Source organism: Talpa occidentalis, unplaced genomic scaffold (assembly GCF_014898055.3).
Source record: "Talpa occidentalis isolate TD23 unplaced genomic scaffold, MPIMG_talOcc4v2.1 talOcc4.8, whole genome shotgun sequence".
Lineage (NCBI taxonomy): Eukaryota > Metazoa > Chordata > Mammalia > Eulipotyphla > Talpidae > Talpa > Talpa occidentalis.
In genome coordinates this window covers 65,032,234-65,053,883 of record NW_023605194.1, presented here as the reverse complement: position 1 = coordinate 65,053,883, position 21,650 = coordinate 65,032,234, and the positions used below count along the sequence as shown (strand labels likewise).

Genomic DNA, 21,650 nt, shown 5'->3' with positions numbered 1-21,650 from the left:
CCTCTGAGGGCTTGACAGCCAGGGCCATTCTCAGCCCCTCCCAGGTGTAGTGTGGGGATTTGACCAGGGGTATGCCCTGCCCTGGGCATATTCAGAGGCACCTCTGTTCCTCTGCTGCAGGGTTGTTGGGGGCTTTGACACACTGACAGCCATGGAGAATGTGGAGAGTGACCCCAAAACTGACCGCCCTAAGGTATGTGCCCCGGGACACCAGGGTGCGTACAGAGTAGGGAACTGCTGCCTCTGGCTGGCCTGCTCATTCGTCTCCCGCTCTGCTGCTAGGAGGAGATCCGCATCAACTCTACCACCGTGTTTGTGGACCCTTACGAGGAGGCTGACGCTCAGGTGGGTCGGGCAAGCTACCCCATGGGGAGGGGCGGGAGGATCCCTGCCACCTGGGATACCTGGGTACCTGGGTGTCACTGTCCTGCTCCACACAGATTGCCGAGGAGCGGAAGAAGACGAAGATCAAAGAAGAAGCCCCAGACAGTACAGTGAAGACAAGCAAGGCCAAGTCAGGGAGCCAGGGCCCCCAGACATACCGCCAGGGCGTGGGCAAATACATCAACCCTGCAGCCACGTGAGTGGGGCTGTGCCCTGCAGGTGCTCACTGGTGCCCCCAGGCCAGGCCTGGGAATTGGCACTGAGCTGGGTGCGTGTGGCCACACATCAGATTGGCCAACCTGTGCAGGCTTGGCCTGGGGGTCTCAGTGCAGGCTGAAGAGATCGGGGGATCAGTGTGAGTGCATGGTGCGAGGGACAGGCTCCCAGCTTTGGGCCTGGTACGCCACAGCAGCTGGACTTTGGTTCTTTGTCTAGGAAACGGGTAGCAGAGGAAGAACCATCCACTAGTGCAGCTGCTGTCATGGCCAAGAAAAAGCCCAGCCGAGGTTTTGGGGACTTCAGCACATGGTAGCAGCAGGCTGCTCTGGATCCCGGTAGGGACACTGTCCTGGGGGCCGAATCCCTATCACTGAGTTTCCTAAAGCCTTTGCATACCTGCCCTTTGGGCTGTGACTCAATAAAGCTCTTGGTCCCCCCTGTGGTCCCCTCTTTTGTCCCAGGAGCCCACAGGCCTCCCCAGCCCACCCGCATCTGTCTTGGATCCCCAAGCATGGGGTCTCGCCCGCAGAGCAGCACAGGCCCAGGGTAGTGAGGAAGGGCTGTGTCCTGACTCGGGTTTTCTTCTCCCTCCACCGCCCCCCCGCATCCCATTATCTTCTCAGGGATTCTACTCAGTGTGGTCCCTGACCAGTGGCATCACATGGACCCTTATTGGAAACGTTCAGACCCCAGCTCTTCTGGAGACTTTGGGGCCTTGGGCTAGATCCTTTCCTGCCATCTCTTGCTTGGCTCACTGGCTCCCCCACCCCTACCACCATGGATAGTCATCACCATGGTGCCTGAGCACTGCTCTGACTAGCCTGTCCAGGTTCCACATCTGGACAGACCACCTTGTCAGTCAAGATGGTGTTTAGATCCCCCTGGGTGAAGCTCCTGCTGCTCCTGCTGTTACTGATGGATGAGCAAAAGGCCCCAGCAAGCTGGTGCTTCCCTCCTGCCCCCACCCCCTCTCCGCAGGTCATGGCCTTACTGCCCTAGGACCTGACCTTGTGCTTACACACTGACTCTCAGCCCTAACTCTTGAGGCTTCTGGGCCAGCTGCACCAGCATTTCCTAACTTGAGAGTTCCCTTCCCTTCGCCCTGTTTTTCTATTAAATGTCTTTTAAAAAACTCACACTTGCCTGCCCTTGCTTTCTGTTCCTTCTGCAGCTCGTGCCTGTGTGCACTCCCCTGACTTTGACATCGCTACCTGGGCTTTCCTGAAGCACCTCTGCAGAAGCCTAGGGACAGACACCTCCTCCTGGGACCTTATCTCCTCAGCACTGAGGCTCTGAAAGCACCAGTGGCCTCCCCACACTCCTGCTCAGTGCCCATTGTCCTGGGGTCAGCACAGGCCCTCTTGACCAGCTGAGATTCTCTTAGGCCTCATCCTTTCCTTCACCCAGAATCTCAAATCCATTAGCAAGTTTGAACAGCTCTAATTTCCATAATGTACGTTGGCTCTTCTTTTCCATCTTTTTTTTTTTTTTAGTAAGGATTTATTTATACATACAAGAGCTGGGGTACAGGCCAGAGGTGCAGGGTGGGGGTGTGTGTGTGTGAGAGAAGATTCACCAGAGACAGAGTGGGGAACAGAAGAGGCAGACCGACTGACCTACACTGCCGAGGGGAGCAGCAGGCGAGACAGGAAAGGTCTGCTGCGCCATGTGGGTTGCTCCCTGGATGGCTAGGGATCGAACTCGTGCTGCAGAGGCTGTGGATTGCTTCGTAGTGCTGTGCTCAACCCCCTGCGCCACCAGGGAGACCCCTTTTCCATCTTTGATGCTGAAACCCCAAGCCTCTCGCCTGCCTCTGGTCAAGGCACTTCCACAGTAGGTGTGTTCTAGTGCTTGACTGCAGGTGTCTCTAGCTTCAGCCAGTCACTGGCCCTGCCCTGTACTTCGAACAGGGCCTGCGCCTGGCCTATGTAGTCCCTCTGCCTGTGACCAGCTCTGCAAGGGCTCTCCTTGCCTTTGGCCAGATCCTCGACCCCCGTTTCTTTAAGACCTGCTTACTCACTGCTGCCCTTTTCAGCTGCAGACATCTGACAACTCACCAGTGAAAGGCACTGTCTGCAAGAGCCTGGTTTACGCAGGGCTGGTCAGTGCAGTGACAGCTGGGTGCAGGCAGGCCCAGGCCACTCAGGTGCTTGGGGCTCTGGCAGGAGCGATGGGAGGTCAGGGCCTCGTCCCTTAGTATCATTTCAGAGCGGAGCACTTGGGCAGGCAGTGCTACTAAGATGTTTACTTTGGAAATTATATTTTTAAAGCACACACAGAGGCTCGAGGACTGGATAGAGGGGAGCCAAGGGAGACTTGTGAGAGCTTGGCTGTCCCCAGCCAGGTGAACCTTCAAACTGGCCCTGGGCTGCAATCTTTCTATCCAGCTTCATCCAGCAGCCACGCCCACCAGCCCCCCAGGGAGGCTGGGTCACCCAGCTGTGCTGCCACCTGCAGTGGAAGGCCAGGCATACCCAAAACGTTTGACAAATGGAGATTTATGTTTCTGTACGCTGTTAGGAGCTTATAGTTTTCTTGATACTAAAACCACCTGGATTTGAAGAGTGTGGTGAGATCATAGCTAAATTAAAGGACTTTTGAAAAATTCCCATTTCTGATCCTATAGCTGACAGATGGCATCAAGGATAAGCTTTAAGGTATAAAAATACTAAAATCGCAATACTTGGCCATACCGCTAAAGCAAATGTCCCGCCTCAGACGCTACTACGTACTTTTCAGTTACATGCATTTATAATCCTGGCATCACCTCCCACCCTTCTCAAGGAAAAGACATTTTAAATAAGACATGGGATGCTATTTATTCAGGAATTGATGAGGGTGGAGCATTCCAACACTTCACCAGTACAGCTGGTTGTGTCTTGTGAATATAATTCCCTGATGCCAGCTCATGTTCAGTTTATTTGGTTTCAAAAAGAGCTTGGGTTTTACAGAAAGCCAACAAAAAAGTGATAAAAATCTGTTGGTAGACCACCTGGTAAAAATATTTCAATACCATCACGAGAGACAACACAAAAACCAAAGTGCTCAAATTAAAGGAGCAGTAAACTTACCCAGAACATATAAAAGCTTTAAATAGAAGTTTCAGTATATACAAAAGAGTGATCAAAAGAATTCTAGACGATTTTTCAGCTTACGTGCAATGCTCAAGCCTGCTGTCCCCGGTGCCCCGCAAGGTGCCTAGGCATGGCCTGACCCTCTGGTTGTCTGGGTGCCTCCAGATGCAACTTGCAGAGGAACCGACAGAAGGTGCACGTTCACAGGCCATGTTTTCAATTACTAGTGCTCGGGCGAGTACTCAGGGCAGGCTGCTTTCGGTTCTTCGGTTTTCCCTAAGGACTGAAGCAGCAGGACTCAAGAGAGGTGTCTTCAGATTTCCAACTTGCAGCCAGGGCACCGGAGGTTCACAGCTGCACGTTACCTTACAAACAGGGAGTGCACGGGGACAGTCTACATCTGGGGACACTGGCTCAGGGGAGCAGCAACCTGTTGGGGTGTGTGCAAGGGCAGAGGCTTACACCATATCCTTCCCTTTAAACCTGAAGATGTGTGCCAGGGGCTCCATGTGCAAGTCACACTGATGTCTCCTCACCCACTTGGCAGCGGTCTTCCCCACGTTCCAAAGCTTTGAGTCTTAGGCAAAGAGATTGTGCCATTGGGAAGCTTGAGGTGAGCGCTGAACAAGACCCAGTCAGGGGCACCTAGTGCCTGCACAGCAGGACACGGACTCATGAGGGACTCCTCCCCCCATCACAGACATGCAGTGTCTGGAGCCAGCTCTCCCAGTCACTGGACTAACTAGTCTGAGGGCAGCTTCAGAGCCAGCCTGTCAGGCTGGGAAACATCTGATGCTTGGCTTGCCTCACCCTGTCTCCCGGGCCCCTTTTCTTGCCTCTCGGTGCCAGGGTCCCATGAATCCCACACCACAAACCACCTGCCCAGACGCTAGGAACAGCAGATCAGGCCCACCGGCCAGCTTTGGGTCAAAACATTGAAAACCAAGACTGACTTCGGAATGCTTTCGGGTCTTCATTCTCTGTGAATTGGCTATAATGCTTGCACAGAGCCCACTCGCACGGAGAGGCACGGGGGGGGGGGCTGGAGCTTAAAATAGGTGCGGGGACACAGCATTGGATCTCTCGGGTCCCTCCTATGTCAGCCCACAGTGGGGTGGGGGTGACCTGACGAACAGACCAAATATCTTTACGAAGCTTCACCCCATCTTGTAGCTTTAACCTTTTCTGAGAACATCTGAAAACAATCTGGCAAATCTGAAGTTCAGAAGTTTTTCCTGTTCATTCTGGCCTCTTTTGTATGCAAAAAAACATTATTTTCCTTCAAGCACATCATAGTAAAAAAGGAAACCTGATTTTACTCGGCCCAGAGCACTGCACTTCAACTCCACAGATCAGCCACTTAACCAGCGATGCGGAAGCCCCACTTCCTGCCTGGGGAGCGGAAGCCCATGGAACAAGGCTTTCCCAACAACTAGATTTCTTGCTTTCTGAAAAAGGAAGCTCTTGGCTCGAATAAACGTGATGTTCCGTTAGACACATTTCTCTGCAACTCCTAAAATGTTATCAGTGGTGTCCTCTGTTTTTGAACAATACCTAAGAAAAACCACCCTGCACTGCTGCTGAAGATGGTAACTGAGCACTAGGCCTCCACAGTTCATCTGCAGGAGGAATAACCGACTTGTAGTTTGGGAAATCATTAAGTGGGCTACAATGTCTTTAAACAAGGGGTGAGACCTGCTCTCTAAAGACACCCCATCCCTATGGCCTGGAGAAACTCAGTTTGCTCTTGAACATGAAAGAGCAGTCAAGCTCTATCTAAAGACACAGATTGAAAGAAGGTATTAACCAGAGAGACAGACCATCAGTGGGTTAATTCTATGTCTAGAACTTTAGACTAGAAAAAGGTCATTGGCATTGTGAAGGAACGAGCATGTACACGAGGAGCACGTGCTGGAGGGACACCTTACCCAGGACAGGGCCGGGAGGGGCCTGCCTGCCAGGCCGGAGTTCAAAGGGACATTGTCATCCAGGATGCTCCCAGGTTTCCATTACATTTGCAGTCTCTCTCACAAAAAAAGTATTCAAAAGAGAACAGAAAGTTTCACTTTACTCCCAACCATTGTCTTTGATCATGTGGGCAAGCTCAATAATAAATTTTCCTTCCTTATATTTCTGACTGCTCTCAAAGGCATGTTCCTTGAAAAGAAAAAAAGTAGAGAAAAAGAATTTCAGGACAGAATCTGTTTTCGCTGTTCAATGTCATTACGCTCGTGATTAGGAAAATAAGTCTATAGTGCTACATCTGCCCAGATGTTCCCTGAGCCTTGGATCTCAATGCCAGAGGCCTGACAGGGACGGTCTCAAATGACGAGCTTGTGAGGGTAGGCTTTATGCTCCTTGTCCAGCTATGGTTAAACTTGCAGGGAATTCAAGTGTGTTACTAAGCACCTTGTGCAGGGAAATTCGGGAGGTAGGAAGAGGAAGAAGATATTTCTTCCAGGGACTCCAGGTTAAAGGAGAGTGGCGTCAGCTACACCAAGAGCTCTAGGGACAGTTTGAAGATGGTGGAGAAAGAAAAAGCCCTTTGCTGGAAGCAGAGTGTTGGGGAAGGGAGGGGACAGGCCTGAGCTGGTAGAAGGGCTGGGGGAGTGGGCAGACCTTGCTGAGCCCATCTCCATGCAGGGGTGGCATCCCCCACTCTGATGCACATGAGAGACCAGAAATGAACAGGAATTCCAGAAAGAGGGAGAGCAAGTGGCCCTGATGAAGAAAAGCAGCATGGCTATAGAAGACAACTCCCAAGAAGGCAGGCCCACTCCAAGATGGACCTCTCAAAATGCTAGCACCTAGGGTGGAACGTGCACCAAGTGGCCAGGGGTATGGGGTGCATAGGATTTTCACCAGGACAGAAGCGAGGGCAGAGGTGCAGGTTCAGAGTTGTCAACAGACCAGTGGAAGCAAGCTGGGATCTGAGGTCAGGCAGGGGAAGACAGAAACAGGGAACACTGAGGAGGCTTCTCCACAAGCTGGGAAGGCCCGGCCTTGGTGGGGTGTCTGCAGGAAGCTTGGGGCAGGAGGAGAGGAGCCTGAGGTAAAGGCTAGAAATGGAGGGGTGAGGGGTGGCAACAGTCAGCTCAAGGTCCCAAGAGAAAGAAGGGGTTTTGTCTTTAGACCCCAAACAGGTGCTGGGTGTCTGTGGTACAGAGGGGCCAGCTGTGATTGCTGTTCAATGCCACCAGGTACCCTGGGCCCTGCCTGCCAATAAATGTCCCCCGGATGGAGAACAGCCACCCTCCCAAGAGGGGTCCAAAGACCAAAGGATTCATGGGGTAGGGCCCTGTGTGTCCCCACCTGCCACCTCAAGCACAGCTGTTCACCCTTACCCTGGGAGTACAAATGTGCCCATGAGATTATGCCACTTTGAATTGGTTCAAAAGAAATTCTATATTAAGACATGTATTCTTTGCACATAGCAGCTATCACACTTCCAGGGGGAAGTCTCACTCCTTTGTAAATTGGTCTCATGTCCATTTATAGCACATTTATTTATTACAGTAAATCTGTGTTCTCTAAAATGTCAGAATAAGATGGCTACTTACATATTTCCACCCAAGTGTGGTTTTGCAGTTTTCACAGTAGATGTCTGCAACAGCGTGTAAGCCCGTGAGAAGGACACGCTCCTCTGCAGGGCCACAGCCCACGTTTACACTGCAGGGAAGGAGGCAGGACACTGGACACACATCCTCCTCTCCCCTCCTGAGGGCCCTGGACTGCAGTGGCCTGGAGGGTCCCCCCAGCTCCCACACTGGCTTCCAACTTGGGTGCTTATTATTTCTCCAGCCAACTGGTTACCAGAAATGTTTCTTCTGAAGCTCCCATTTTCCCCCATCCCTGCCCACTAACTACTTTTTATGCGAAGGAACAACTTTTTATTTCCCCACAAGAATCCCAAGATGGGACAGGCTGTGGGGAAGCGGCCACAGTCCTACTGTTCCATAGCAGAAATCCCAGTCTACCACAAAGGGAAAACAAATCACCCCATGTCTGCGGGAGCTCATTCTTTGGCTAAGAACATTCCTTTGGTAACTTTCTGGCTAGAGCAGGATCCTTTAAGATCACGTGAAAGACACTGCCTCGTTCCAGACCACTGGTGAACTCTATTTACATATCCTGGCCCTGAATCATGCAAATGGAGGCACAGAAGCAATAAACGTAACCTGACAGTGGACACAGCACGTCTATACACTGTGCAGGCAATACTCACACAGAATTGAAGAGGTAGGCTCGTCCCTGACTTCCCTGAAAGGACTGCAAAGAAAAAAAAAAGTTTTAAAAGATTTGCTGTGGTAAGACAGAAAATGATGGTGGGGTCTGCGTTCTGGAGTGAAAGCGGAGCAGTGTTTTGGGTCGGGGGCCTTGCCGTGAGTTGGGGCTGCCCTGCAGAGCATACAGCAGCTCAGGGGAAGTAGTGACCACTGGCCGTGGGCCAGGCGCAGCATGCTCCTGGAGCCCCAGGGACTCCGCAAGCCCAGATTCACTCCTGACACTGCTGCTGCTCGGGTGGTCCAGGGCTCAGACAAGTCACCAAGTCACACAGCCCAGTCTGGAGGCCCAAGCAGCTCTGCCTTCCATAACTCTAAGTGGTGTTTATGCTGAGGCTGCCTGGGAAAGCAACCAGAAACCCCAGAGGCCTGAGGGCTTCCGCCTCCGACCTGAGACACTGAAGGGACAAAGGAGCCACAGAAGCAATGAGAGAACAGAAACTCTGCCTTGTTTAACCGTTTTATTTTAGATGAACAGAAATGAAACAATCATTACTATTTAGTAAAAAAAACACCAAAAAACAACAACTAGATAAACGTGTTTCTAACTGAGTCAAACAAGAAGTCTAGGCAGAGATTCCTGAAAGGCACAACCTCCTGATGGACTTTGCTTTTGAAGGAGAACGAGGCTCTTGGAGCCCAGGAAGGCAGCTGTGGGCATGAGTGGCTGCTGTGCCTGTGAGGGCAGGGGGTGGGGGTGGGGGTGGGAGTGGGGGCAGGCACTCTCGCTATTTCCTTGAGGGAACACTGGCTCATCCACTGTTTACTTTACTTTAAATATTCACAACTGGGTGATTGTAAACATTAATATGCTAATAAGAATTTAACTTAATAAGAAAGAACTGGGTATTCTTTTCACATCTCTGAGGCTGCTCCTGTCCTGCACAATGTCCAGAACTTCCCTCCTGGGCATTTTCCTGAAGATCCCAGTCCCCCCCCCACCCCAGTAGCCTCTTCTTAACCATTCTGAATTTTAGAAATGTCTTAGCTTCCTCATTATTAAACTATTCCCACAGATTATCCAGACTTCACTAGTTCTGTTAGTGTTCTCTTGGTTAACAGTATGTTTAATGACAAATAACTGAGTCATCTCACTCCTCGTGATCTTCAGGGGTCCTGGCTGCCAGGCCACCACAGGCCACTGCTTACACAATCCAAGTGCAGACACATTTGATCGCACTTTAGACTTTCATCCATGCTGCCCAGGAGGCTCTAGACTTGTAGGACACAGCACACTCAGGAAGTGATGCGATGGTTAAATATTCATCTACTAGCTAGCCACCGTATCACTGTGGGTAGGGCGTTCCCTCTATTTCTGGACACAACCACTTGCCTTGGAGATCAGCTCATCGTGATTGGCCAGGTGGGCTCTGCAGTGGACACAGCTATATGTTCGGTGGCAGTTAGGCAGATAAGCTTGGAAAGTTTTGGATTTTGTCATCTTCACCATCTCTGCTGGGCACACCTCGCTCAGCTCAGGGCTGCCACTGAAAGAACTGAGGCTCTGCTGGATTCTCTGACAAAAGAAACACTGGAATATGCGTACAAGAGCCGTCGTCGTGTGGCGAGCGTGTGGCACTATCCACACAGCTGGGGTGAGAGAACAATGTCACAACCTGTCAACGAATCAAGACAAAGTAGTGTGTTATGGAGAGAAGGAAATACATCTGCAAGTTGTGCTTATGAAGAGGTGCTTTATGAAGAATGGGGGAAGTGTAGAAGTTAAAGATTTATTTCTTTAATATTAACTATACATAAAATACTAATAGCTAATACTAATAGCTAATAATACTAACAGGTACTCACTATTGACCACTCTAGTGGAAGTGGTAGTTGGAAGTGGTCTAGTTGGAAGTGGTAGATAATTTACTTATATACTCAGATAGGTTTCAGTATCACAACCTCAGAGAGACCCACCCCATATATCTCCATCTCCCACAGAGCTTATCAGAATTTTGTAATCCTGTATTAATCTGATTGATAAATTGGTTTGCCAGAGCCCTCATTAAATACATTAAAGGATAGGACATAAGCTCCTTAAGGGCAAAGTCCCCCAACTTCTTGGTTATCTCCAGCCCCAAGCAAAATACAGGTCATATAGAAGGGCTCAATGAGGGCCTCCTTGGTGGTTTAGGGGTTAAGTCTTAGCACTACCACTGTGACAGCCTGAGTTCAATCCCCGGCCTGGGAGCTGACCCACATATTGAGCAATCGACCCTCTCTTGTCTCACCCGCTGCTCCCCTCAGCAGTGTATTTCAGTCAATCCGCCTGTTCTGCTCCCCACTCTGTCTCTGGTGAATCCTCTCACCCCCCCACACCTCTGGCCTACACCCCAATTCTTGCATGCACAAATAAACAAAAATAATAAATCTTAAAAAACAAAACAAAAAGGACATGCAGAAAAAGGCGCACCCATCCTGTTGGTGGGAATGTAATTTGGAGCAGCCTCTATGGATAATGGTATGGAGATTCCTCAAAAAACTAAAAATGGAAACACCGTATGACCCAGCAGTTTACCCAAAGAATATGAAAACACTAGTAAGAAAATATTTATGCACTCCTCCTGTTATGCGCAGCAGCATTGCTCACAATAGCTAAGTCATGGAACTAACCTAATGCCCATGGACAGAGTCAACGAAATTGCAGAATATTACTCAATGAAGTACTATTCACTTATTTAAAAAGATTAAACAGTCCCTTTTGGGATAAAATAGATGGATTTTGAGGTAATTATGCGAAATGAAATGAGTAAAAAGTGAAAGACAGTTACTGGATGCTTTCACTTATTTATGGAATATAATCAAAGAAAACAAAATACAAGAAAAATACCTCTTAGATTCTGTGGAAAATAAACTGGTTACCAGAGGGGGTGGGGGAAAGAGAGGAAGGAGAGGTCAGAGCAGCGCAGGTGACAGGGTTGTGGTGCCAGAGCTTGGGTGGAAGACAAACGAAGCATGCGCACTCATGTGCTTCCAAAATAATATAATTATGTAAGTTATTTGAAAATCAATGAAATTTGAAAAAAAATTAGACCACACTATTAACTCTGCTAGAATTTTCCTTCAGAGTACTATAAAAGCATTCCTCACACACACAGACATAGACAAACTCTGAGCCACAGAATCCACACTCATTTAAAGTACACAAACATTTGGAAGTCGACCATATAGGTGTCAACAAATTACCAAAGACTGAAATCACAGTATATTCTCTGACCAAAATACAATTAAATTAGAAATCATAAATATGTAATTATAGAGAAATCTTTGTATTTCAGAAATTAACAAGCATATTTCGATATGCTTATGAATCTAAGAATAATGGAAATTAGAAAAATTTGAAATAAACCATAATCAAATAACTAAGTAACAGAACTTAAAGGAAAATAATCTTATAGATTGTATATTAGAAAATAAGACAAGGAGGGCCTCCCCGGTGGCGCAGGCGGTTGAGCACAGTGCTGTGAAGCTGTCCACAGCCTCTACAGAGCGGGTTTCATTCCCAGCCGGCCAGGGAGATTCCCACATGGCGCGCAGACCTCTCCTGCCTCGCCCACTGCTCCCCTCAGCAGTGTATTTCGGTCGTCTGCCTGTTCTGCTCTCCACTGTGTTTCTGGTGAATCCTCTCGCCCTCCCTCACCTCTGGCCTGTACCCCAGCACTTTTTAAAAATTTATTTATTTATGCATACAAGAGCTGGGGTACAGGCCAGAGGTGGGGTGTGTGTGAGAGGATTCACCAGAGACAGAGCAGGGAACAGAACAGGCAGACTGGCTGAAATACACTGCTGAGGGGAGCAGCGGGTGAGGCAGAAGAGGTCTGCTGTGCCATATGAGTTGCTCCCTGGCTGGCCGGCGATCGAACTTGTGATGCAGTGGCTGTGGATAGCTTCATAGGTTGCGTCTTAACTCCTTGCGCCACAAGGTAGTACCCCAGTTTTGTGTAAAAAAAAAAACCTTAAAAAAAAAATTAATCTATTTATCTCAAAGATGCAGAAAAAGCATTTGACAAAGTTAATACTTATTCACAATTTTGGGGATATTCCATGTGGATTAAGAATTAAGAAAACTGGGCCTCCCCTGGTGGTGCAGCGGTTGAGCACTGGGCTGCGAAGCTGCCTGCAGCCTCTGCAGCGCCAGTTCGATCCCCAGCCGCCGGTGAGGATCCCACATGGTGCACAGACCTCTCCTGCCATGCCCGTTGCTCCCCTCAGTAGTGTACTTTGTCAGTCTTCCTGTTCTGTTCCCCACTCTGGCTCTGGTGAATCCTCTCACCCTCCCGCGCTTCTGACTGTACTCAGTGCTTGGATAAATAAATAAATCTTAAAAAAAAAAAGAATTAAGAAAACTTTCTTATCCTTTAAGAGGCATTTACAGGGGCTTCCCTGGTGGTGCAAGGGGTTAAGAGGCAACCTATGAAGCTATCCGCAGCCACTGCAGCACGAGTTCAATCCCTAGCCCGCCAGGGAGCAATCCACATGGCACAGCAGACCTCTCCTGCCTCACCTGCTGCTCCCCTCAGCAGTGTACTTCAGTCAAGCTGTCTGTTCTGTTCCCCACTTTGTCTCTGGTGAATCCTCTCACCCCCCCGCCCCCACCACCACCTCTGGCCTGTACAGACCCCAGTTCTTGTATGCATAAATAAATACATCTTTAAAAAAACAAGAGGCATTTACAAAAAAGGGAAAAAAACCACTCACTGTGAACATCATACTTAATGGTAAGTTAGAAAACATTCCTTTTGAGCGCCTCCCTGGTGGTGCAAGGGGTTAAGCATCAGCACTGTGAAGCAATCTGCAGCTACTGTAGCATGAGTTCGATCCCAGGCCAGGGAGGTGACCCACATGGCACAGCAGACCTCTCCTGTCTCGCCCGTTGCTCCCCTCAGCAGTGTATTTCGGTCAGTCTGCCTGTTCTGTTCCCTGCTCTGTCTCTGCTGAATCCTCTGGCCTGTATCCCGGTTCTTGTATAAAATAAATCTTTTGAGACCAGGAATAAAGCCAGGATGCCCTCTACACTATCAGTGTTATCCAACAGTACCAGAAATGTAAGCCAGCTAGGTAAGACAATAGAAATAAGACACAAAGATAAACAGTATTCACTATACAATGCATCTAAGGATAGATTCAAAGACGTGAAACAACTTTACAGAGAGTATTACAGAGCTCTGTGGTATATTACGGAAGATCACAATAAGTGGAAGGTACACCATGATCAGGACTGGAAGATTCTGTAAACGGATGAACCCTCCCCAAGGTTATGTTTTTTTTTTAATTTTTTTTTTTAAGATTATTTATTTATACAAGCACTGGGTACAGTCAGAAGCGCGGGAGGGTGAGAGAATTCACCAGAGCCAGAGCGGGGAGGAGAACAGGCAGAAGGACCGAAGTACACCGCTGAGGGGAGCAGCGGGCAGCAGGAGAGGTCTGCGCGCCATGTGGGACCCTCCTCCGGTGGCCGGGGAGCAGCCGGGGATCGAACCGGCGCCGCAGAGGCTGCGGGCAGCTTCGCAACCCAGCGCTCAACCGCTGCGCCACCGGGGAGGCCCATCCCAAGGTTATGTTTTAATTAAAGGCAAATCAAATAAAAATTGAAAAGAAAAGAAAAAGGCGTGTTTGTATGCGTGTTCGTGTGCCTATGTGAAGAACTGATAAGACAAAGGGATCTGGGTTGGGGCAGCAAAGGGTGAAGTAACTAGGACGACAAGGGCTGTTCACTAGGTTTGTTCATACACACTTCTCAGCTCCAAATTTCCTGTTGGCACAGAAAGAGCCTCTTACATGGGGGTTTTCTGGACTGTGTTAAGAAATAAGGGTTGGCTGGGGGTTGGGGTGGGAGGGTGAGGGGTATCCTTCCTGCTTCTGGTATTTTCTCAAATTTCATCAGCTTAAAAGACTGTATGACAAGGTGCCATACTCTGGGGCACTATGTCCTGAATGCCATTATGTTAAAAGATCAAAACTAGTCAGAAAGCTCTTGAAGTAGAGTGACATGGGAAGATTCACTTGCCCAGAGAGCAATGCTGTCGTTTTTATCGAGAGACTGTGGTGCTGGCTCAGGACAAAAATCAGACTCAGTATGACAGGAAAGAGACCCCAGACACTGCTCGATGCGCAGATGGACACCAGACACGGCAAAAGGATCCAGCAGTTTGTTGGAAATGAGCTCATTTTCCCAAAAAATGGTTTGGACAATTGGTGGACAATTGGGTATCTACAGGAAAGAGAAATAAAGTTGGATTTTATTTCACACTAGAAATAAATTTTTTTTTAAATGGGCATTTCTTTTTTTTTAAAAAAGACTTATTTATTTATACAAGCACTGGGTACAGTCAGAAGCGCGGGAGGGTGAGGGAATTCACCAGAGACAGAGCGGGGAGCAGAGCAGGCAGAAGGACCGAAGTACACTGCTGAGGGGAGCAGCGGGCGGCAGGGGAGGTCTGCGCGCCATGTGGGACCCTCCTCTGGTGGCCGGGGAGCAGCCAGGGATTGAACCGGCGCGGCAGAGGCCGCGGGCAGCTTCACAACCCAGCGCTCAACCGCTGTGCCACAGGGGAGGGCCTAGAAATAAAATTTAATAGCTCATCACACTTCCCTATAAGATAACTATTAGCAAGAATATTGTGGAGGGAGTTTCCACACACGGTATATGCATTCACATCTCTACTAAAATGAGGCCCATTCCTCTTGTCAATATTCAGTCTTTTTTTTTTTTAAAGATTTATTTATTTATGCATACAAGAGCTGGGGTACAGGTCAGAGATGCGGGGGTGAGAGGATTCACCAGAGACAGTGGGGAACAGAACAGGCAGACTGACCAAAGTACACTGCTGAGGGGAGCAGTGGGCAAGTCAGGAGAGGTCTGCTGCGCCATGTGGGTAACTTCCTGGCCGGCCGGGGATCGAACTCGTGCTGTGGTGGCTGCAGATAGCTTCATAGGTTGCGTCTTAACCCCCTGCGCCACCAGGGAGGCCCTCATTTTTTTTAAAAAAAGATTTATTTATGCATACAAGAGCTGGGGCACAGGCCAGAGGTGTGGTGGGTGAGAGGATTCACCAGAAACAGAGTGGGGCACAGAACAGGCAGAATGACTGAAATACACTGCTGAGGGGAGCAGTGGGTGAGTCAGGAGAGGTCTGCTGCACCACATGGGTAGCTCCCTGGCCAGGGATCGAACTCATGCTGCAGTGGCTGCGGTGAGCCTCATAGGTTGAGTTTAACCCCTTGTGCCACAAGGGAGGATATGCCTCATTTTTGACTAAGGTTACCTTTGCATGCTACAACACAGGTAAAAGTGGAAATATGCCCAGGGTTTTCGGTTTATCTGTAATTTCTCATAAATGCCTGTCATTCCACAGGCCCTCACTGTTCCAGCCCCACCCTGGGGCCCCTTACCTGTGGAGTCGCCAGCTGTTTGGGCTTCTGTCACCTCTACTGAGCCTGGCCCACTCTCAGTGTCATGGTCAACCCTTCAAAGACAAAGTGTGCCTCACACCCTTGAGCCTCAAGTCACATCCGTCTGATTTCCACTACTTGTCACTACCCCTCAAAGTAGGTCCTGCCAGACCCTGAGAAGTGGGCCTAGGCTTTTAAACTCCACTGTTGCATTGGGGAAATCATGGCCAAGTTTTCAAGCAGCCAGTGCACAGGTTTTTTTTTTTACAAGGCCTACTGGCTAATCAGGAAGCACCCTGAAGTAACCAAAAGTAAATGCTGGGTATTCATCAAGTGAATCACTCTACTACAGGACATTATGTTCCCCGGAGTGAGTCTGGAGGACAGTTACCATCCTCCCTCCAACAGATATTAGTGTATGGTAATATTTCAGAGCAAAAATAACATTCTGGATTCCAGAAGTTTCTCTCCTAAAATAAGCAAATGTAATTTTTTTAAAGATTTATTTATTCATGCATACCAGAACCGGGGTACAGGCCAGATGAGTAGGAGGGTGAGAGGACTCACTAAAGACAGAGTGGGGAACAAAACAGGCACACTGAAATACACTACTGAGGAGAGCAGTGGGCGAGGCAGGAGAGGTCTGCCGTGCCATGTGGGTATCTCCCTAGCTGGCCAGGATCGAATCTGCGCTGCAGAGGCTGTGGATAGCTTCACAGGGCTGTGCTCAACTGCCTGCGCCACCAGGGAGGCCCGCAAATGTAATTATTTTAAGAGAATGTGAATCAGACCCATGTTCATGTGGTGCCATTATAACACTTCTAAAGACAAAATATCAAGCTCTGACACTCACAGGACAAGAGGAGGCTGGCTGAGGGCCACAGCTGCCTTCCCTTCTCTCAACTACTCACAGGGTCATTATACCCACAGGTGCCAGACTCCAGGGTGCCCCATTCTCTCTTTTCCCGTAGCTGCTTTCCTTTCCTCCCAGCACTATACTACCTCACAGGTAAATTCGAGTCTCAGCCTCCACTTCACCCTATGAAGAGGAAAGGAAGCAATGGTCAGAGAAAGAAGCAAGCTCTTTGGTGTGAGAGGGAAGTAGAGGCTCCACTGGGCTTGGTGATATTTCTGGTGTTCTGTGGATACAGGTGTAAGGAAGCAGTGGGAAAGAACGCTGCTCAAAAAAGACATAGAGCATGCATCCCATGGACCTGCCCTGTCCAGCCTGTGTTTGGAGGAAGCCAAAGTCCAGAGAGGCAGCATATGTAGGGCCATCAATGTTCATAAGAGAAAAGGAAATGCAGCAGCTAGCACTGAGACTCACAACTGAGGCCAGCACTATTCCAAGCAGATGACTGAGAATCACAAGAATTAACAGCAACCCTGAGAGATGGGTCTGATTATTCACACTGTGCATACAGGGAAACCAAGGCCCAGAAATATTAACACACCTGCCAGGGTTGCACAGGTAGTAGTCTCTGGTACTGGATTCAAAGTCGGAGCATTGACACCCTGAACCAATGTGCCTGTAGTCGTGAGAACAGGTGTTACTCCATTCACAGATATAAAGGGAAGGTGCTCTGATATCTGTATTACAACCTAGCAGCTTGGCAGAGATGCAAAAAAAGTTGGTAACACCTCCAGTAAGGTAGCCATTTGGTAGCAGGGTCAGCCTCCAAAGCACACATCCTTAGATGTGTGCTTGGACCAAGGGTCCAAGTCAGGAATTAATCCGGACTGATTTGCAAGAGTACAAATAACTGGATAAAGACTGTTACAATATTGCCTGTTAAAAAAACCAAACAAACTAGAACCACCTCAAGTCTGATCAAGAGATTAGTCAAATGCACTGATAAGCATGAAGCAGAAATACTTCCAATGTGGGCCTCCAGGCGCCTGCATGAAGGGCAGGGGAGGAGACTTCCTTTTCACTCTGGGTTTTTTGTAACTCTTAATTTTGATACCAAATGTAGATACTGACTCTGAAGCTCACACACAAACAGCAAGTGCACACACAGGCATGGACAAGTCAGAAAAGATGGGCATCAAAGGACAGTGGCATGGGTGCAATGTGCTTCCAGCAGTATCAGCCTATCTTTCACACACTTCTCCCTACAGAATTACTGGATGAAGAGCTTTTCTCCACTTTGCAGTACCTGTAGCCTTGGGGGAGCACTGGAGCCCCTGGGAGGGGAAGAAGACTCCTGCAGTCCCACCACCAGCCAGCTGTACTTAGCTGAAGCCCCCTTGGTCCCCTGTGTGCTCCTATCAGCTCCTGCTTCTCTGGGGAATGCAAGGGACCTGGGTGCCCCTGTCCGCTGGCTCTTGTTCTCCTTTCCTCCTCCAGCCCATCCTCAGTCCTGCCTCTGTGGCCTCCCACCACTCCTGAATGTGAGTGCAATGAGCGGTCTTTTTTTGCCTTTTTTTTTTTTTGTGGGACCCTTGCCGGTGGCCGGGGATCAAACTGGCGCTGCAGAGGCTGAGGGCAGCCTCACAGCCCAGCGCTCAACCACTGCACCACCAGGGGAGGCCCTTGTTTTGTTTTTTTTAAAGATTTATTTATTTATACAAGAGCTGGGGTACAGGCCAGAGGTGCAAAAGGGTGAGAGGATTCACCAGAGACAGAGTGGAGAGCAAAACAGCAGACTGACTGAAGGGGAGTGCACTGCTGAAGGGGAGCAGCGGGTGAGACAGGAGAGGTCTGCCTCACCATGTGGGAATCTCCCTGGCCAGCCAGGAATTGAACCCGCGCTGCAGTGGCTGCAAACAGCTTCACAGCGCTGCACTGAACCTGCTGGTTTTTTTTTTTTTTTTTTTTTTTAATAGAAGAACTGGGGTACAGGCCAGAGGTGCCAGGAGTCGGGGAGGGTGGGGGGTTAGTGGTGGTGAGAGGACCCACCAGAGACAGAGTGGGGAACGGAACAGGCAGATTGACTGAAATACACTGCTGAGGGGAGCAGCGGGCGAGTCAGGAGAGGTCTGCTGCGCCATGCGGGTAGCTCCTTGGCCGGGGCTTGAACTATGGCAACGGCGCTGGGACTGAACCCCTAGGCCACCTGAGAGGTCCCTGAGCTGTGGTCTTTTTTGCTTTTCCCATTGTAGTGAAGCTTTTCAGGTCTTGGCCTTGGAGCACATCCTTGCGCTCATGACAAACTAAAGGGAAAACCACAGAAACTACATAGGAGAAGCAGCTCTTCTTTTCAGTTGGAAGGGTGAGGACTAGACCTATAAGACTATATTGAAGCAGTAGGAAAGAGGTTGGGAATCTTAAACTATTTTTATTAATCACATGCCAAAACATAACCAAATACTCAAAAGAGCCCTGAATTAAGGCAAGGGAAGGGAAAACCAGAAGCAAAGAAGAGTCAAGAAAAGGGACTGCGGGCCTCCCTGGTGGTGCAAGGGGTTAAGATGCAACCTGTGAAGCTATCTGCAGCCACTGCAGCATGAGTTCAATTCCCGACTAGGGAGCTACCCACATGGTGCAGCAGACCTCTCCTGTCTTGCCCTCTGTTCCCCTCAGCAGTGTATTTCAGTCAGTCTGCCTATTCTGCTCCCCACTCTGTCTCTGGTGAATCCTCTCACCACCCCCCACCTCTGGCCTGTACCCCAGTTCTTGCATGCATAAATACATAAATAAATCTTAAAAAAAAAAGGGACTACTGTTCACAGGAGAACATGCCAAATCAGGGAAGGGCACCATGAGGGAACAAGGGATGGTGAACAATAAAAAAAAATCCTAAGAGGGCTTGACTCCAACTGTATCACATATTTGGTGCCCAAGCTGTTGCCTTATCTGCAAAATGGGGCTAACACGTGATTCACAAGGGAGTCCAGGGAATCACACAAGATTGGTACAGCAGGACCCACGGGCTTAGCAAGTTTCTCTCAACATCTCCAAACTCTTGGTCTGGGAATCCTGGTCCTGAGGCTCTGCCGGTGTCAGGGTGGAGGGCCCTTTCTGGGGTGTGAATGACAGTAGGTTGGCTCCAGCATTTCCATTTTACTGTAAGCAGACAGGTCCTCAGCAGTGCCAGGTGTCCATCACGGGAGGAATGGTAACTTCTTTCCTGAATGCACCTGAACTACTCACTCCAGAAGCTGCAGCGCTCCGGCTCCCATATCCTGGTGTTTGAAACTTGCTCCAACTCTCCTCAAATCTCATAGCAAAATTCCCACTACCGAGCAGATGGAACAATGTTTCTAAAAAATTTAAATCAAATGAATTTCTAATTGTGTCAGATTATGGCCTGAAAGCAGGAGGGATTCTATTATTTCTTATTCTAAACAATTTTCCATTTAACAGTCTCCTGGGGAGAAAAAAAATACATTAAAATGATATGACAGCTCCTTCCCCTCTCCATATGGGTCCATTCCTGCCCCCTGACACAGGATTTTTGTGGAACTTAGTAAAGACAGGCCAGAATCAAAGGACAGCACTAGAGAGAGCTTTAGATATTTTAATGCTTCAAAAATGTTAAGACTTAATATCTGGAGTTTAAAGAATGCACCCAGGTCAGTTTTTAATGTTGACAAATGTACCATCTGTCAGACTGGGGGAGGCAATCTTCTAGGTCTAGTCCTCAGCCTTTCAAATGGAAACAGGGGCAGCATCTCCTGCAGTGCCTGTGGTTTTCCCCGGACACAGGGCATATTGGAGCTGTCTGGACTATCTCTGTGACTTTCAAGTAAATCTAAAGTTAATTCCAAAATAAGAATTTTAAGTAGAGCACAGAAAGATTGTTGCTCAGATTGGTAATTAAGTTCATTTGGTTATTATTATGTTTTGAGTGCCCGAAAGACCAGACCCTGTGCTACCTGGTTGTTTAAAACACAGTTCTGCCCTGGTCCTAGCCCTGATGGATTCCCACAGGTAGGAGATACTGTAACCCCGTGAGATGCAAGGGGAGGGAGCCTACAGTTTTAGGAGAGTGTCTGGACTGGCACCCCACATACACGCCAGTGCTGTCCCCCAAGAGCTAGGGACAGGAGGAACCAGTGCAGGATTATAAGACTGAACACCACCAGCAACAAGCACAGCTCCTGCTACAGGACAGGGGCTCACATCTACTAGAACTCCAGAGGGAACGCAGGTGATGGGAGAGGGACAGCTTGCTCAGGTACAGCAACTTTAAACTTTCCCAATGGAGGTAAGCCTCATCTTGAGGCTTGGGTAGAAACTGAGGAGAGTGAGGGGCTGCTGAGTGCAAAGAAAATCCTTCTTGCCAAAGAAAACAGCCGATTAATGTGGGTACATCCTGCATCCAAGAGGATGAATAAATGCAATGGACGAGAGAAGGCTTGGGGTGGGGAAACACACTGTCATTATCTACCTAAAAGGGAGTTCCAGCCTTCCTTCCGACCTAGGATTCAGCACATAATTTAAACATCAGAGATGCCTATCAGAGGCAGGCTTGGGGGAGGGAGGCCTTTCTTCTTTTTAAGCAGGTTGCGGGAGCTGAGGCTTTGCCCGCTGTTTAACAGGCCCCAGCGCCACAAGTGGCGAACGGGCACAGAGGACAACTCCTTTCGGTCGGTCTTCACGCGGGCAATCTAAGGGCCAGCCCTAGGAACCCTCTTAGGTTCTCATTCCCTCCCCAGACGCAATCCCCCCGCCTCTTTTTTTTTTTTAAGATGAAAAAAGCCTTTCATCACCAGGCATCTGGATCATGTCTCTGTGAACTGCTTCGTGGCCGGACTGGGGCGAGGGCAGGGGGGAGAGAAGAAGAAGGGGAGGAATCGGAGGTTAGTTTTTCGGCTTGCCCCGCTAGGGAGTGAACCAAATATCAACACATCGAAAAACCAAGTTGGCGCGTCCATACGGTGGGGTCCGGCCCGCTCGCGCCCCGCCCGCCGCTCTCTGACGCCCAACAGGTGCCTCCCGGGCCCGCCCGCAGCCGCGGCGCCTCCGGGCGCCGAGCCCAGGCCCGCCCGTACTCACGGCCGCTCGGCGGTCCGCACCCCGGCCCGCAGCGCCCATCCGGCCCGGGCCTCGGTCAGCGCGGGCTCGGATCTCAAGCGACTCCGGCTGGGCCCCGAACGCGCCGCGGCCGTTGGCAGCGAGGCAGGGCGCGAGGCATCCCCCCGCCGCCGCCCCCCGGGCCGCTGCCCTTTGTTTTGGAGCCGCGGTCCGGCCGCGCCGCCGTTAACGGCCTCGGAACGCGGCGCCGGCCAATCAGTGCGCTGCGCCGCCCGCGCCCCGCCCCGGGCCCCGCCCCTCGGGCTCCGCCCGGGAACGTTCCGCCGCCGGCGCCGGGGCGGGCGGGGCGGGGCGGGGCCGCCGGGGCCTCGGGGC

General features: G+C 49.8%; 2 protein-coding genes across 2 annotated transcripts in view; one reads left to right on the top strand and one right to left on the bottom strand.

Moving 5' to 3' along the window:
• Window positions 1-1,762, top strand: part of PPIL2 (peptidylprolyl isomerase like 2) — a 30,838-nt gene extending 29,076 nt beyond the window's left edge. Inside the window, exons 17-20 of the mRNA XM_037497866.2 lie at window positions 121-193; window positions 283-345; window positions 441-580; window positions 820-1,762. Coding sequence (XP_037353763.1) covers window positions 121-193; window positions 283-345; window positions 441-580; window positions 820-916 — 373 coding nt within the window. The 3' untranslated portion in view covers window positions 917-1,762. The remainder of the gene's footprint in view (window positions 1-120; window positions 194-282; window positions 346-440; window positions 581-819) is intronic.
• A 1,548-nt stretch (window positions 1,763-3,310) lies between these two features.
• On the bottom strand, window positions 3,311-21,354 carry YPEL1 (yippee like 1). The gene is made up of 5 exons (XM_037495995.2): window positions 21,297-21,354; window positions 9,294-9,576; window positions 7,903-7,946; window positions 7,238-7,346; window positions 3,311-5,834 (listed from the first exon to the last, which is right to left on the bottom strand). The coding sequence occupies exons 2-5, from the start codon at window positions 9,408-9,410 to the stop codon at window positions 5,745-5,747; spliced, it is 360 nt and encodes a 119-aa protein (XP_037351892.1). The 5' UTR covers window positions 9,411-9,576; window positions 21,297-21,354; the 3' UTR covers window positions 3,311-5,744.
• Between the last annotated feature and the right edge of the window lie 296 nt (window positions 21,355-21,650).